Source organism: Saccostrea echinata, unplaced genomic scaffold, assembly GCF_033153115.1.
Source record: "Saccostrea echinata isolate AGI-Se365-2 ecotype Australia unplaced genomic scaffold, CSIRO_AGI_Sech_v1 ptg000004l, whole genome shotgun sequence".
NCBI classification, from domain to species: Eukaryota; Metazoa; Mollusca; class Bivalvia; order Ostreida; family Ostreidae; genus Saccostrea; species Saccostrea echinata.
This window is the reverse complement of record NW_026889753.1, coordinates 8,347,247-8,361,146: the sequence shown is the minus strand read 5'-3', so window position 1 is coordinate 8,361,146 and position 13,900 is coordinate 8,347,247. Positions and strand designations below refer to the sequence as shown.

General features: G+C 34.5%; 1 protein-coding gene across 1 annotated transcript; it reads right to left on the bottom strand.

The window, feature by feature from the left end:
* Window positions 1-251: 251 nt before the first annotated feature.
* On the bottom strand, window positions 252-12,610 carry LOC133179121 (2',5'-phosphodiesterase 12-like). Its single transcript, XM_061313865.1, has 7 exons — window positions 11,760-12,610; window positions 9,188-9,327; window positions 7,941-8,103; window positions 5,907-6,036; window positions 4,614-4,769; window positions 4,121-4,238; window positions 252-542 (listed from the first exon to the last, which is right to left on the bottom strand). The coding sequence occupies exons 1-7, from the start codon at window positions 12,551-12,553 to the stop codon at window positions 286-288; spliced, it is 1,758 nt and encodes a 585-aa protein (XP_061169849.1). The 5' UTR covers window positions 12,554-12,610; the 3' UTR covers window positions 252-285.
* Window positions 12,611-13,900: the final 1,290 nt, after the last annotated feature.

Genomic DNA, 13,900 nt, shown 5'->3' with positions numbered 1-13,900 from the left:
TATGGAAAGTGTATGTGTAAAGTTAAATGGGGCAAAGTTGATCATATATTAAAATTCTATCTGTAGAAATCTTCTTTACTCCTGATCATCTACGAGACAAATTTCTTCTCAGTGTGGTAATGAATGAGTCCTCTACTATATTGTAAAATTCATATCATAGGTGGGGCTTAAGTGGTCAGAGCCTGAGAAACTCTTAATACTCAAGTGTTATCAAGACCCCTGGGCCCTTCTAACAAAAGAAAATAATGCCATCAGCTTCAAATACTTTATCCAGTACATAAAATCTCACTTCCATTTAATTACACAGATTTGTGCTATATGATCAGAAGGAAAAACTATGCTGGGTAGGGCCAAATGCTGCGTGACCTGTTCATGGTCTGGAGGAGGGACGACACTGACCACCTCCAAATTGCTGTCCACAAACACATAGTCCAACTGTCCATGGAATGCCCCTACATAATTAGTGTACCTCGGATAACCACAGGCACTAGTCAGCTTAAAGCTGTGGGAAAAGTCAAAGTTGGTTACTTTCTCACCCGAATCTGTGAAACAAAAAAAAAAAATTATGAATAAGTTGCATTTTTTAAATCACCAAGAACCAATGAACAATTATTAATTAAGGAATGAACTTAATAGCTACCCAATTTTAAGATATAAACTGGGCTAGGCAGTTTACGCTTTATAAACCACAAAGCGGTTTTAATTTTAAAAAGCATGAACTGTTCCAAACTAGTTTATATGGTATAAATTGGGTAGCTATTAAATTCAATCCTTATAATTCCAATTTCATTCATTTACAGTAAGAAAAAAAGATGATTGCCCTTAAAAAATAACTTCAAATTGTACAAAATTTAAATGTAACGTCAGGCGTGTCGATACGTTTCTTTACACAAGTCATTGTGACATAGGCAACCTAATTTATATGAAATGAAGTATTTTTTTCATCCAATCAAATAATGTGTTATATCCAGAATTAATTTAGTGTTAATTAATAAACCTCTGGGTAGAATAGAAAGAAATGTAGGAATAATAGTATTTATGAAATACTTTACCACCCAATCCCCACAAGAAGAACTTTTTCCAAGATGCCTATATGGTTATCATATTAATGAGGGAATTTTACTTTACATTTAGCATGTTTAGCCATTATGGCTTCTATCTTTCATGTACATGTAACTTTAAAAAACTAGAAATATGTCCATAGAACATGAATGCCCCGCCGAGGGTATATTAGTAATGCAACATGAGAATTTGTATTAGTGTATGAAATTTGATGAAAATATCTTGAATGGTTTCTTTAAAATTGAAATTGAAATCTAACAAGAGGCCCATGGGCCACATCGCTCACCTGAGCAGCACATTGGCTAGGCAAAAGCACAATCAGTTCAGTATTGAAAAGACGGGGGGGGGGGGGGGGGGGGGGGGGGGCTTGAATTTTAAACTACCTGATGATGCTTCCATGTCAATATAACAAATGGCTTTGTTGTACTTGAGAAGATTTTTAAAAAAAAATTCCCATATATTCCTTTGTAAAAATTTGATCCCTCATTGTGGCTCCTCCCTATCCCAGGGGTCATCATTTGAACAAACTTGAATCTACACTACCTGAGGATGCTTCCATATCAGTATGACTAAACATAGCTTTTCTGTTCTTGAGAAGAAATATTTTTTCTATATGTTCTTATGTAAAACTTTCCATCCCCCATTGGGCCCCATCCTACCCCTGGGGGGTCATCATTTGAACAAAATTGAATCTACACTACCTGAGGATGCTTCCATATCAATATGACTAAACATAGCTTTTCTGTTCTTCAGAACAAGATATTTTCCTTTATATTTCTATGTAAAACTTTGATCCTCCATTGTGGCTCCGTCCTACCCCCGGGGGTCATGGTTTGAACAAACTTGAATCTACACTACCTGAGGATGCTTCCATATCAATATGACTCATCATGGCTTTGCTGTTCCTGAGAAGAAGATTTTTAAAGATTTTACCTATATATTTCTATGTAAAACTTTGATCCTCCATTGTGGCTCCGTCCTACCCCCGGGGGTCATGGTTTGAACAAACTTGAATCTACACTACCTGAGGATGCTTCCATATCAATATGACTCATCATGGCTTTGCTGTTCCTGAGAAGAAGATTTTTAAAGATTTTACCTATATATTTCTATGTAAAACTTTGATCCTCCAATGTGGCCCCGCCCTACCCCCGGGGGTCATGATTTGAACAAATTTGAATCTACACTACCTCAGGATGCTTCCATATAAATATGACTCATCATGGCTTTGCTGTTCCTGAGAAGAAGATTTTTAAAGATTTTACCTATATATTTCTATGTAAAACTTTGATCCTCCAATGTGGCCCCGCCCTACCCCCAGGGGTCATGATTTGAACAAACTTGAATCTACACTACCTCAGGATGCTTCCATATAAATATGACTCATCATGGCTTTGCTGTTCCTGAGAAGAAGATTTTTAAAGATTTTTCCTATATATTTCTATGTAAAACTTTGATCCTCCATTGCAGCCCCGCCCTACCCCCAGGGGTCATGATTTGAACAAACTTGAATCTACACTACCTCAGGATGCTTCCATATAAATATGACTCATCATGGCTTTGCTGTTCTTGAGAAGAAGATTTTTAAAGATTTTTCCTATATATTTCTATGTAAAACTTTGATCCTCCATTGCAGCCCCGCCCTACCCCTGGGGGTCATGATTTGAACAAACTTGAATCTACACTACCTCAGGATGCTTCCATATAAATATGACTCATCATGGCTTTGCTGTTCTTGAGAAGAAGATTTTTAAAGATTTTTCCTATATATTTCTATGTAAAACTTTGATCCTCCATTGCAGCCCCGCCCTACCCCTGGGGGTCATGATTTGAACAAACTGGAATGTACACTACCTAAGGATGCTTCCACATGAGTTTCATCTTTCCTGGCCCTATGGTTCTTGAGAAGAAGATTTTTAAATGATGCCATTATTTTTTCAGTAATTCCTAATTATCTCCCCTTGAAAGAGGGCGTGGCCCTTCATTTGAACAAACTTGAATCCCCTTTACCCAAGGATACTTTGTGGCAAGTTTGGTTGAAATTGGCCCTGTGGTTCTTGAGAAGAAGTCGAAAATGTGAAAAGTTTACAGACAGACAGACAGACAGACGGACAGACAGACGGACGCCGGACAAAATGTGATCAGAAAAGCTCACTTGAGCTTTCAGCTCAGGTGAGCTAAAAAGTTGGATATAGATGATAAATTCTCACCAAATTATGCATAAGTGCATAAACTTACATAAATATATCTTATCTTTAAAATTAAGCAAATATATCTTATCTTTAAAATTAAGCAAAATGCAAATTTAAGAAAAGTGAGGTCAAGATCACAGGAAAGTTCAAGGTCAAACGTTTTTGATGCAGTTCAATAGTTCTCACAAATACGTATCAACATATTAAGTTTGATAAAAATATTTTGAATGGTTTATTTAAAACTGAGCTAAACACTAATTTAAAGTAAATGAAGTTAAGGTCAAAGGAGAGGTCAAGGTCAAAAATGTTGATGCAGTTGAAGGTTACATCAGTATGTATTACCATCTGAAGTTTGATAAAAATATTATGAATGGTTTCTTTAAAACTGAATTACAACACAAATTGAGAAAAGTGAGGTCAAGGTCAAAGGAAAGGTCATGGTCAAAAAATATTGATGCAGTTGAATAGTTTTCATCAGTATGTATCAGCATATGAAGTTTGATTACACTATCTTGAATGGTATCTTTAAAACTGAGCTAAACACTAAGTTAAGAAAAGTGAGGTCGAGGTCAAAGGAAAGGTCAAGGTCAAAAAATGTTGATGCAGTTGCATAGCTCTCATCAATATCTATCAGCATATGAAGTTTGATAAAAATATCTTGTATAGTTTCTGAGAAACGGAGCTTTGAACAGAGCTAAATGCAAAGCCTGACGGAAAGTCAGATGGAAGGACGGAAACACTATATGCCCCGGCCATATTCATGGCGGGGCATAAAAATTGGAAATTTGAAAAGATTAAACCTGTATCCTTAAACCCTTCCTAAATCAACTTGTATAAAAATAATCACAAATTCTGTAAAACAGGACCTTTTATCTGCAAGTCGTATTCCTCTGGCTTGAGTTGACTAGTGATCAGAAATCCATGTAAGGGACTTTGAGGACTGGCATTGAAATCTCCACAAAAAACTAAGGAAATGTCGTCTCCCTGTAGAGGGAAAAATGTTTGTAATGATGAAGAATAGTTTTTGTTCTCTGCTTTGAAATGGACATACTCTTGATAGAAATAATGTTACAATGTCCTTGTTTCATAATGTAATCAAAGAGAATTTTTTTAATTTAATCAAATTTTTGTAAGTATGTGTTTATACAGTGATGATGTACTGTACATTTACATCTTGCAAATCATAACTTCATACAAAAACTTTGTCCTTCAAATCATTACTTTCATTACAAATCTTCATCAATTGAAAACATTAAATTTAATTTAATTACAGTAAATAATTTGAAAAAAAAAACAAACAACATTTTTTTAAAAAAAATTTATATCCCTTAAAATAAAATTGCTATTTGAGTGGCTGACCTGTTCTCTGTATTTTGTCATCACTTGTTCTAAGTGCCTGATGCTGACCACGCCCTGGACAATACGGATGTGATCAAAGTCTCTGTGAAAAAACAGATGGGTGTTTGCCACACACAGCTTCTTCCGTGGATCAGACACAGATTCCAGAACATGTACCTACAATGTTCAAATCAATAAATACTGAAGGTTGGTTAGATATCATTCATCACAGATTACTTAAATATTGCATGTAGTTGAGTGTAACATTGAAAATTTTCACCCAAGAAAACATTGTCAACTGAGGTGCAGCCGAGTTAGATAATGGTTTTCAAGGGGTGAAAATTTTCAATGCTACACTCAACTACATGTATTAATCATTATATTACACTGAATATTTTATAAACAGAATAGTGAACTGTGAGTGCATTAATTCTGCACAATCAATATTTTTTGGAATATCACCCGTTGTCAAGCAATGTTGAGTACTGCTACGTTCTATCATGCTGGAGGGTGTTGTTTTATCATTCCAATGGTAACTGTTTTTAACAAATGTTCCTAGATGAATTAGATTCAACTAATTTACATGAAAATATAACATTACTAAATACAACAAAAACTCATCCTAATGCAGCAGTAAACAATATTTAGTACTACAGCTGAACTTCGGTATCTCGAACACTGATATCTTGAATACCATGGATATATCAAAGTGATTTGAAAGTCCCAAGCACTTTTTCTTTCAGTATTTTACCCTCAATATCTCGAATCCTCAGATATCTTGAACCCTTGGATACCTCAAAGTTTTTTTGGTCCTATAGAGTTTGAGATAATGAGATTTAACTGTATTTTAGTGGTCCATAATGAAGCATATGACTTCGTTTTTAAAATATTGCTGATGTAAGTTAAAGAATTGCTTTTTCAGAATATTCTTGTTAATATTGACACTTAATCATACAAGTACATAGAGAATCTAATACAGGGGCATGTTGATAAAGATTTCATGAATTATCAATAGACGAATCTTGGTGAATGGCAATGTCATTGTTTTCTGAAACCTGTTTTAAATTCTATCAATACCAGAATTTTCTTATCACTTAATTATCTACTCAGTCTTTACCTCTACCAATAAACAAAATGGAAGGTTTTTATACACTCACATTTCACTGATCACTTTACCTAACCACAAATTTTTTTCAAAAGATGCAAGCCAGACTTATTGATAAGAAAAGATCACTAAATGTGAGCTGAAAATGGTAGCCATGTTCACATCTAAAAATCAAATTTACTGTATATTAATTGTGCTAAGGGCCTTACCTGTAACACATTTTTTCTCTTTTTATAAAACTCGTACAAGACTTCATATTTGGCCAATTTTTCTTTGATATCTTTAAAGGCCTCCTCCTCCAAGCTTTGTGTTATGTCAATTGTATGTTCCTCTGTGGCCCTGTAATCAGAGAATAATTCTAATTGTCAGTATTTAAAGCCATCATCTTCAAGAAACTCCATAGAGCACATGGGTACTCCAAACAAGAGGTCTATAGGGCACAATGCTTGCATGGCACTGCTCTTCTTCATCAGAAGAATTTTCCCTGTTTATTTCCATCAGGGTGCTGCTAATATGCCAAATGGAGAATGGAACGGAAAGTTGAACGAAACAGAAAATCTTATACCTTGAGTTATTTACTTTGCACAGATATATTTATGAGACAGGAACCAATTTTTTTCATCTTATAATTCATATCTAAGTCAATATTGTCAATACAATCTGATTAATTTATGATTCTTTCTTTTCAGAACTAGCAAACCCATGCAATGGCCAATTATTATAAATATTTACTAATTAGACTCTCAGCTAAGTATCTATCTAAATGCCTAATATAACACATACAAATATGATACAGAAAAAAATAGTTTATCCATCAGATTTTTAAAAATTAAGTTGAAATTTATATGTAAGATTCCTGGCATAGTGTAGATTCTGCATTGTTCAAATCATAACCCCTGGGGTTGGGTGGGTCCACAATAGGGATGAAAGGTTAAAATAAAAATACAAAGGAAAAATCTTTAAAAAATCTTCTCAAGAACCACTAGACCTGAAAGACTGAAACTTAGATGAAAGCTTTCCTAATAAAATGAAGATTCTAAATTGTTCAATCATGGCCACCAGTTATAGTGCAAGCCACAGTTTTACATGAGAATATGCAAGAATTTTTTTTTTTAAATCTCAAGAACCAGAACAGAACATTTAATTTCCAAACATTCACAAGTTGTGTGGCATCATTTTTTTTTCTCATGGGAATATAAAAATCTAATGAGGAACAGAGTGCTAAAGTTACTCAGGTAGGTAAGTATTGTTGCCCATGGGCCTCTTGTATAAAGATGCCACCATTAGGTTCATTTTTTTTTAAATTATGGAGCCTTGAAAGAAGATATGAGTCTTTATTTGATTAATTCTGAATTCTCTTCATGCGAGTATGCTTCGTGGCAAGTTTGGTTGAAATTGACCCAGTGGTTCCGAAGAATGAGGTAAAAAATCTGTAAAGTTTACAGGTGGACAGTGGATTGAGAGACAAACTAATGCTGGACAATGAGTAATCAGAAAAGCTCATGATCTTATCATAGCTTGAGTGAGCTAAAATGTGGGGAGAAGAGGGATCCATCATCTATATCTTAAAGTGGATTAATCTCAAAACCTATCAATTCTCCTCTTTCTTTGGTACAATATACGCTTTTTTCCTTCAATTTCATTGAATCCGTCATCACTTGATATCCCATTAAGAGACAGGCAGATAAACATAGACATGGGTGGAAATGTGCCTCTCTTTCTTACTTCATTAATTTTTAATTTTGTTTGTTTGTATGTTGTTTAACGTCCCTCTCAAGAATTTTTCACTCATATGGAGACGCCACCACTTGCCGGTGGAGAGCTGCAAATTTTTGTCCTATACTCGGCACTTACGGCCATTGAGCAGTAAGGGATCTTTTTCGTGCCAGCACCTACTGCGACACGGGACCTCGGTTTATACAGTCTCATCCGAAGGACCGGTCTCCACGTCCCACAGTGGGATTTGAACCCGTGACACAAGGATCAACTCCTTACTCCGCGACTCTAGAGCAGACGCTCTTCATTAATAGAGGTTATCAATCTTACTTCCATGCAATGTGCATGTTCCCTATATTCACAATGTACATAATACTGGTAATATCACATGTACTGTTGCTAATGTAAGGCTCCTACAAACCAGTCAAATGTTCAATATACAGGGACAGTAACAAAATATTTGGTAGCAGGATTCAATCTGATTGATGTTTTATTTTATTTCTGAGTATTTGACACTATATACTAACCTGAACTTTGAATTTCTGTAAAACAAAGCCTCTCCCTCTCTGATTTTCCCAGATTTCATCTGATACACTCCAGAGAAGCCATTTATCTGAAGGGCTGGCAATAGATATCTGTCAAATACCTTCTCATCTACTTCTTGGAGGCAAATTATGTCTGCATTGTATCCTGTTAAATCACATGTATAATTTACATTTATAATGATTAACATTTGGGAAAAAATCACCAGCTAGGTTATTAGGCAAAAAAAATGTGTGTTTCTGGTAACCTGACTCAGACTAATCCTAATTTTTACTCACCAACCTACTACAATTGAACTTCGGCATCTTTGTCACTGATATCTCAAATACCATGGATTTCAAAGAGATTTGGAAGTCCCAACACCTCATTCTTTTAAGTATTTTACCCTGGATATCTCGAATCCTGGGATATCTCAAAGTTTTTTCTTAGTCCATTAAGTTCGAGATAACGAGGTTTGACTGTGCTTTTTATTCCAAATCCGTATTTTGAACTGTACTTTTATTCACTAGTACAGTTTTCTCAAAATGCAGTCAATAAAATGAATTTCTCAGATACTGCAAAAAAATGTCTATCCAAGTGCTCTATAAAAGAGTACACTTGTTTTGTTGTGCATGTTTATTCATATATGTGTATGTATATATGACAAAAAAAAAAAAACAGCGTATTGAATAATTAACTGATTCTTTCAAGATAAAAAGTCAAGTTTTAAAAAAAGTAATCGCCTTTCTACCTACCCTAACTTTTTTTTGGCATGTTAAAAAATTGTACCATATTATGGTACAAAAACAGTAAACCTGTGTATCACAAAATGGAACATTTTAAGCAATTTATGCTATTTCTTTTAATTTAACTATTAGGAGTGAATTTCTTAATTTATTCATGTTGTTTTCATTGTGTTCAGAGCTTATTAAATGTTACATAATGTATTTGTGAACTAAAGAAATAATCTTCACCTTTTAGACCTTCATATTGTGATAGAGAATTTCTCATTTCAAAACAGAGACACACAAATTATATAGAAAATTATGACCAGTGAATATTGCAATATGTATCATGATAAAGTCCCAAATGTATCATGATATACCATATGTTTTAGTCGTATCGTTACACCCTTACAGGTTATGCATTTTGCAGATTTCAGTAACACACTTTTATAGCATTTTTTGCCATTACTTTTCTGTAACATTTCTCATTTTGATACTTCTCACATTTCAATGCAAAAATAAGTTACCCAGAATCTCTTTCAGTAGCAGTTGTTTTCTGTAATCTATGGACTGTGCGTAAGGGGGGCAGTATGGATACAGTTCATTTCTAGTAAAGTCTGTGTCTGCAAATGCATCTGCTAGTATATTATAGGACACCACTCTGAAACTAAAAATACAGCAATTATCAATTATGTTGATAAAAATTTTGAAAATATTACTCAATATAATAACAACCATTCACAATTCATTTGTACCATTGTATACACTGGCCATGACTGGGTCAAGTAACAATAATTAAGAAATAGAGTCTAGTGTCAGAACATTATACAAATATGGATTCTTTCGGTGGAGAATATGGTTTGTTATTCACCAGAAAAATATCAATATTGACCGAGGCGAAGCCGAGGTCAATATTGATACATGTATTTTTCTGGTGAATAACAAACCATATTCACCATCGAAAGAGTCCATAATTGTTTTATTATATAGTCAGGATTTGAATGAATTATAAGACATTGAAGGCTGCATGACGACTCCATTTTCATTAACGAACTTTTGTCGTAGAAAATTTTTTTAAAAATGTCCAGTTTATAACTTATAACTTCCGTGTTTTCCTTTTGCTGTGTGTAAGACATCGAAATGTTTGGAAAATAATCCTACGAGAAATTTGCCTAAAAGTTTTCCTGCTCAGATATACAGCATATACAGCTGGCTCCGGCCGTTGCAACCATTGTTTTCAACGTTGTTTTAGGTATTGATTGTGACGTCACAATGCCGCTGCACGCGCACTGACCCTCCGGTGAATATGGCTTCAAATCCAGTGAATATGCAGTATTATGAACTGTTTGCGTTTGTATAGATTATATAGTAGGGATGTCAATTTTGTCAATAATTCATATTCGAATATTCAATGAAAGTATTCAAATATATTCGAATATTCGATAAAATAAATAAAATCTGTTTTATTTTAAATATGCATCATCCTACTCATGACAGGTTTAGCGTAGTATACTTATATTGGAAGTAAAATTGTATGGAGACTTTTGCAGTTGTACAATAAGAAATTCCATTTGATATTTGTCAATGTTTGAAATAAATAATTGATTTAAATATAGAAAAGTATAATTTTAACAAATGAAACATGTGTATTTATAGTAGCTCCAACTGAGGAACCAGTCGTCTTACCAAAGGCAAGATAGTTGTAACGGTATATTGTTCAGATTTCAATACATAGACTATTATTGTACAATTCCTTAACACCTTATTCAAAACAAAATACATGTAATTTAGTAAATCTGTAAGATAAGAAAGCAGTGAAAGAAATCAGGCGATCGAAATTGATCGCTAGAAAATTAAACAGAGATAATTCCAGCTCTGTTCTTAGCGAAATTTATTAATCACAGTACATGTACTTCTTTTTATGAAATCTGAAAAACACCGAATATTCGAATCTGAAATTCATATTCGAATATCGACTCATCGAATGAATATTCGAATATTCGTTGCCATCCCTATTATATAGGGATTATTTATAGACTATATAATAGTATTAGTTATCCAGGTCCAATCAAGGGTGTACGGGGATTTACCCAAGGTTGTATTCCATACGGCCCAATTGACCTGGATAACAAATTTATTTCCTATGTACCAAAATAAATTCTTTGTAAACAAGTCCAATCAGCTGTGTTTCAAGCTATCAATAAGATTTACCATGTCCTACAATGCATTGTGACGTCATGTTATTTGCTTTTTATCATAGAAAAACTATGCATTGTGACGTCACGTTTTTTACCCCTGTTCAAGTCGGGTGTATGTAAATTTACACCCGACTTTGTAACCAATCAAAGCTGAGCTCAGGTTAGCTGCAGAACTGTAGCTCTCCGAAAAAAAAAAAAAAATGACAGACCGGAGAGCTACAGAGTACAGTGCCACTCATTGAAAATTGTATATTTATTGCGCACAAAAAAAGTGCGCTATTTCTCGATTTATTTCTCCATGTTTTTGAAACCTCCATCCCAAAATATTACTAACCGTGTGTTCCTTACATATTCTTTTACTGTTTCCACAACATTCCTCGTTACCATTGTTAATAGCCCTCCTGGGTCTGAAATTGAGACCATAGAAAATTTCGTCTATTTATGCTGCCATTTTGGGTGGCAAAATAATTCGGTCCAAAGCACTTCATGCAGATGTCAACTACGTAAGTATTTGATAGAGGTCTAAGGAATTTTTTGAAATTGAGCTTTTGTGCAGTCGAGGTAAGAATTTGGAAAAATTAATCCAGAACCGAGCGCAACTATTTGTTTGCAATAAATATACAGTTTTTTATGAGTGGCACTGTAGCTCTCTGGTCATCCATCCCAATTTTTTCAGACCAGAGAGCTTCAGATCTGCAGCTAAGCTTATGTTACAAGCTACATAGGAAATAATAATCATTATGAAGTACTTCCAACAACTTCTGAATTTATCACTAATAACAAAACAATCTGTTCAAGTAATGCCATCACCTAGTTCAAGAATTAGAAAGAACATGGGTGATGATATTTTAAATTCAACCCACTGTAGACAAGCCTGACAATGTGTGTGTAGTATGTGTACCTTGTGCTATCGGTCAGTTCTGAAGTGTACATGTGTCTCATCTCAAATGGACAGACCCCTGGACCTGCTTCAACCACCACTTTACTGACAATAGTGGACATACTCCCTGATCTATCCCCAAGCTTTGGGATACAGCTCAATTCAATTTTGTGGTCAATGTCGTCATTTGTTGGTGTGTAAAATTTTTCTTTGGAGAGGAATTTCTGATTCAAATTCTTTAGAGAGTTATTAAGATTGTTAAAATCTTTATGTACTCTGTTCCATGTGAACTCACTGTCCAACACATTAGCAAACTGTAAATCCACCTTTGGAAAAACTGGGAACCCAGACATCATGCTCTTGGGAAGCTCTAACTTTAGCACTGTAGGGGGGTTAACTGATACCTGATATTTTTGCTCATTAATACAGACTTCTGATCCCTGAATCAAGGCTTCTGCAACACGTAATTTGCTTTCTGTATTGATTTCAACACCATTTATGGTAAACTTAAGTGGGGTATCCTCTTGAACAATTTCTGGTTCATTTTTCTTTCTCTTTCTTTTTATGAATTTTGATGTTATGGAATTTTTGAGTCGTGCAAAAGTCTGGCCCAATTCTTCTTCTTTTATTCTATCCATACGGAATTGCTTAGGTTTTCCACCATCGTGAGAATAGTCAAATTCCATAGTGATTCTGTCGTTATCTGGGAGTGAACGTACAATAAACAAAGAAGTAGGCTCCATTTTTCGATCTCTCAGTCTAGTGAGAAAATACCCTATATTGATCTGCAACTTTTCTCTAAATAATCGTAACATAGCATTGTTATTTCTTTAATCACGTTTCAACTTTGTCTTTGCACATGTTGTTGCAATATCTTGGTTCGAATTTCCTTCACCATGTCCACTGTTTAACTTTTTAGTGTATACCAAACCCGATTTAAAAAAAATGTCCCCCCTTCTCTCTTGAATCGGGTTGCACTTCACAAGACTAAAAAAATCCAATATACAAACTCACTTTATACAATAAAAAATTTTGATAGTTGATCTCTCTCTCTCATTGAAAAATACACAGCTATTATTTTAAAGGAGAATGCACAGGCACTTTGGGGCTGGACCCCCCCCCCCCTTTCCTTTTTTTCCTTTTTAAATCTGGGATCGTTACGGCTTTTTCCTATTTTTGTATTCTAAAATGCAATATATTTTAGAACGTCTTAAAACTGTCTTTAACGATTTCAAAATCCATTAGCGAAAAATGATATAATAACATAATATTTGCAAACATTACTCTTTTAGCTCGCCTGAGCCGAAGGCTCAAGTGAGCTTTTCTTATCGAAATTTGTCCGTTGTCTGTCGTCGTCTTTTCACAATTTCATCTTCTTCTCCAGAACTACTGGACCAATTTCAACCAAACTTGGCACAGAATATCCTTGGATAAAGTGGATTCAAGTTTGTTCAAATGAAGGACCACGCCCTCTTCCAAGGAGAGATAATTACAAATTAGTGAAAAATTAATGACATCTTTTAAAAATCTTCTTCTCAAGAACCACTGGGCCAGGAAAGATGAAACTCATGTCGAATCATCCTCAAGTAGTGTAGATTCAAGTTTATAAATAACATGACCCCCGGGGTTGGGTGGGGCCACAATGGACGATCAAACTTTTACATAGGAATATATAGGGGGAAAAAATCTTTAAACAGCAAAGCCATAATTGGTCATATTTATATGGAAGCATCCTCAGGTGGTGTAGATTCAAGTTTGTTCAAATCATGACCCCCTGGGGTAGGGTGGGGCCACTGTGGACGATCATCATCATCATCATCATTTATTTGGTATCATATGTCATCATACATAAAACAAATACACATAAATATACATAATCATTTGAAAGACTATATTTGGGAATCCATACATTTTAAACAGATTTATAAATAAATATTCAGGAAACCATATTTTAGATAGTGACTATAGTTGATACCAGGATGACCCATTAAAGCTGGAGAGCTTATTTCCAATGGGGTCCTACCCTAAATAAGATAAAAATACAATTAATGTTTCATCATTAAAGCACTATAACAATTTTTGGCACTATAATTTTAGCACTGCATTGCTTACCCGTTAAATTTAATTTAAGTATGACAACATATAGGATCAATAAAATAATA

What these genes read in the sequence shown, in the direction of transcription:
- LOC133179121 (XM_061313865.1), bottom strand. Translation starts at nt 12,553, where the DNA reads ATGTTACGATTATTTAGAGAAAAGTTGCAGATCAATATAGGGTATTTT. An exon ending in AGAGAAAAAATGTGTTACAG is followed by an intron (nt 4,770 to 5,906) that starts GTAAGGCCCTTA and finishes TGAACATTGTAG; the next exon opens with GTACATGTTCTGGAATCTGT. An exon ending in TGACAAAATACAGAGAACAG is followed by an intron (nt 4,239 to 4,613) that starts GTCAGCCACTCA and finishes TTCCCTCTACAG; the next exon opens with GGAGACGACATTTCCTTAGT.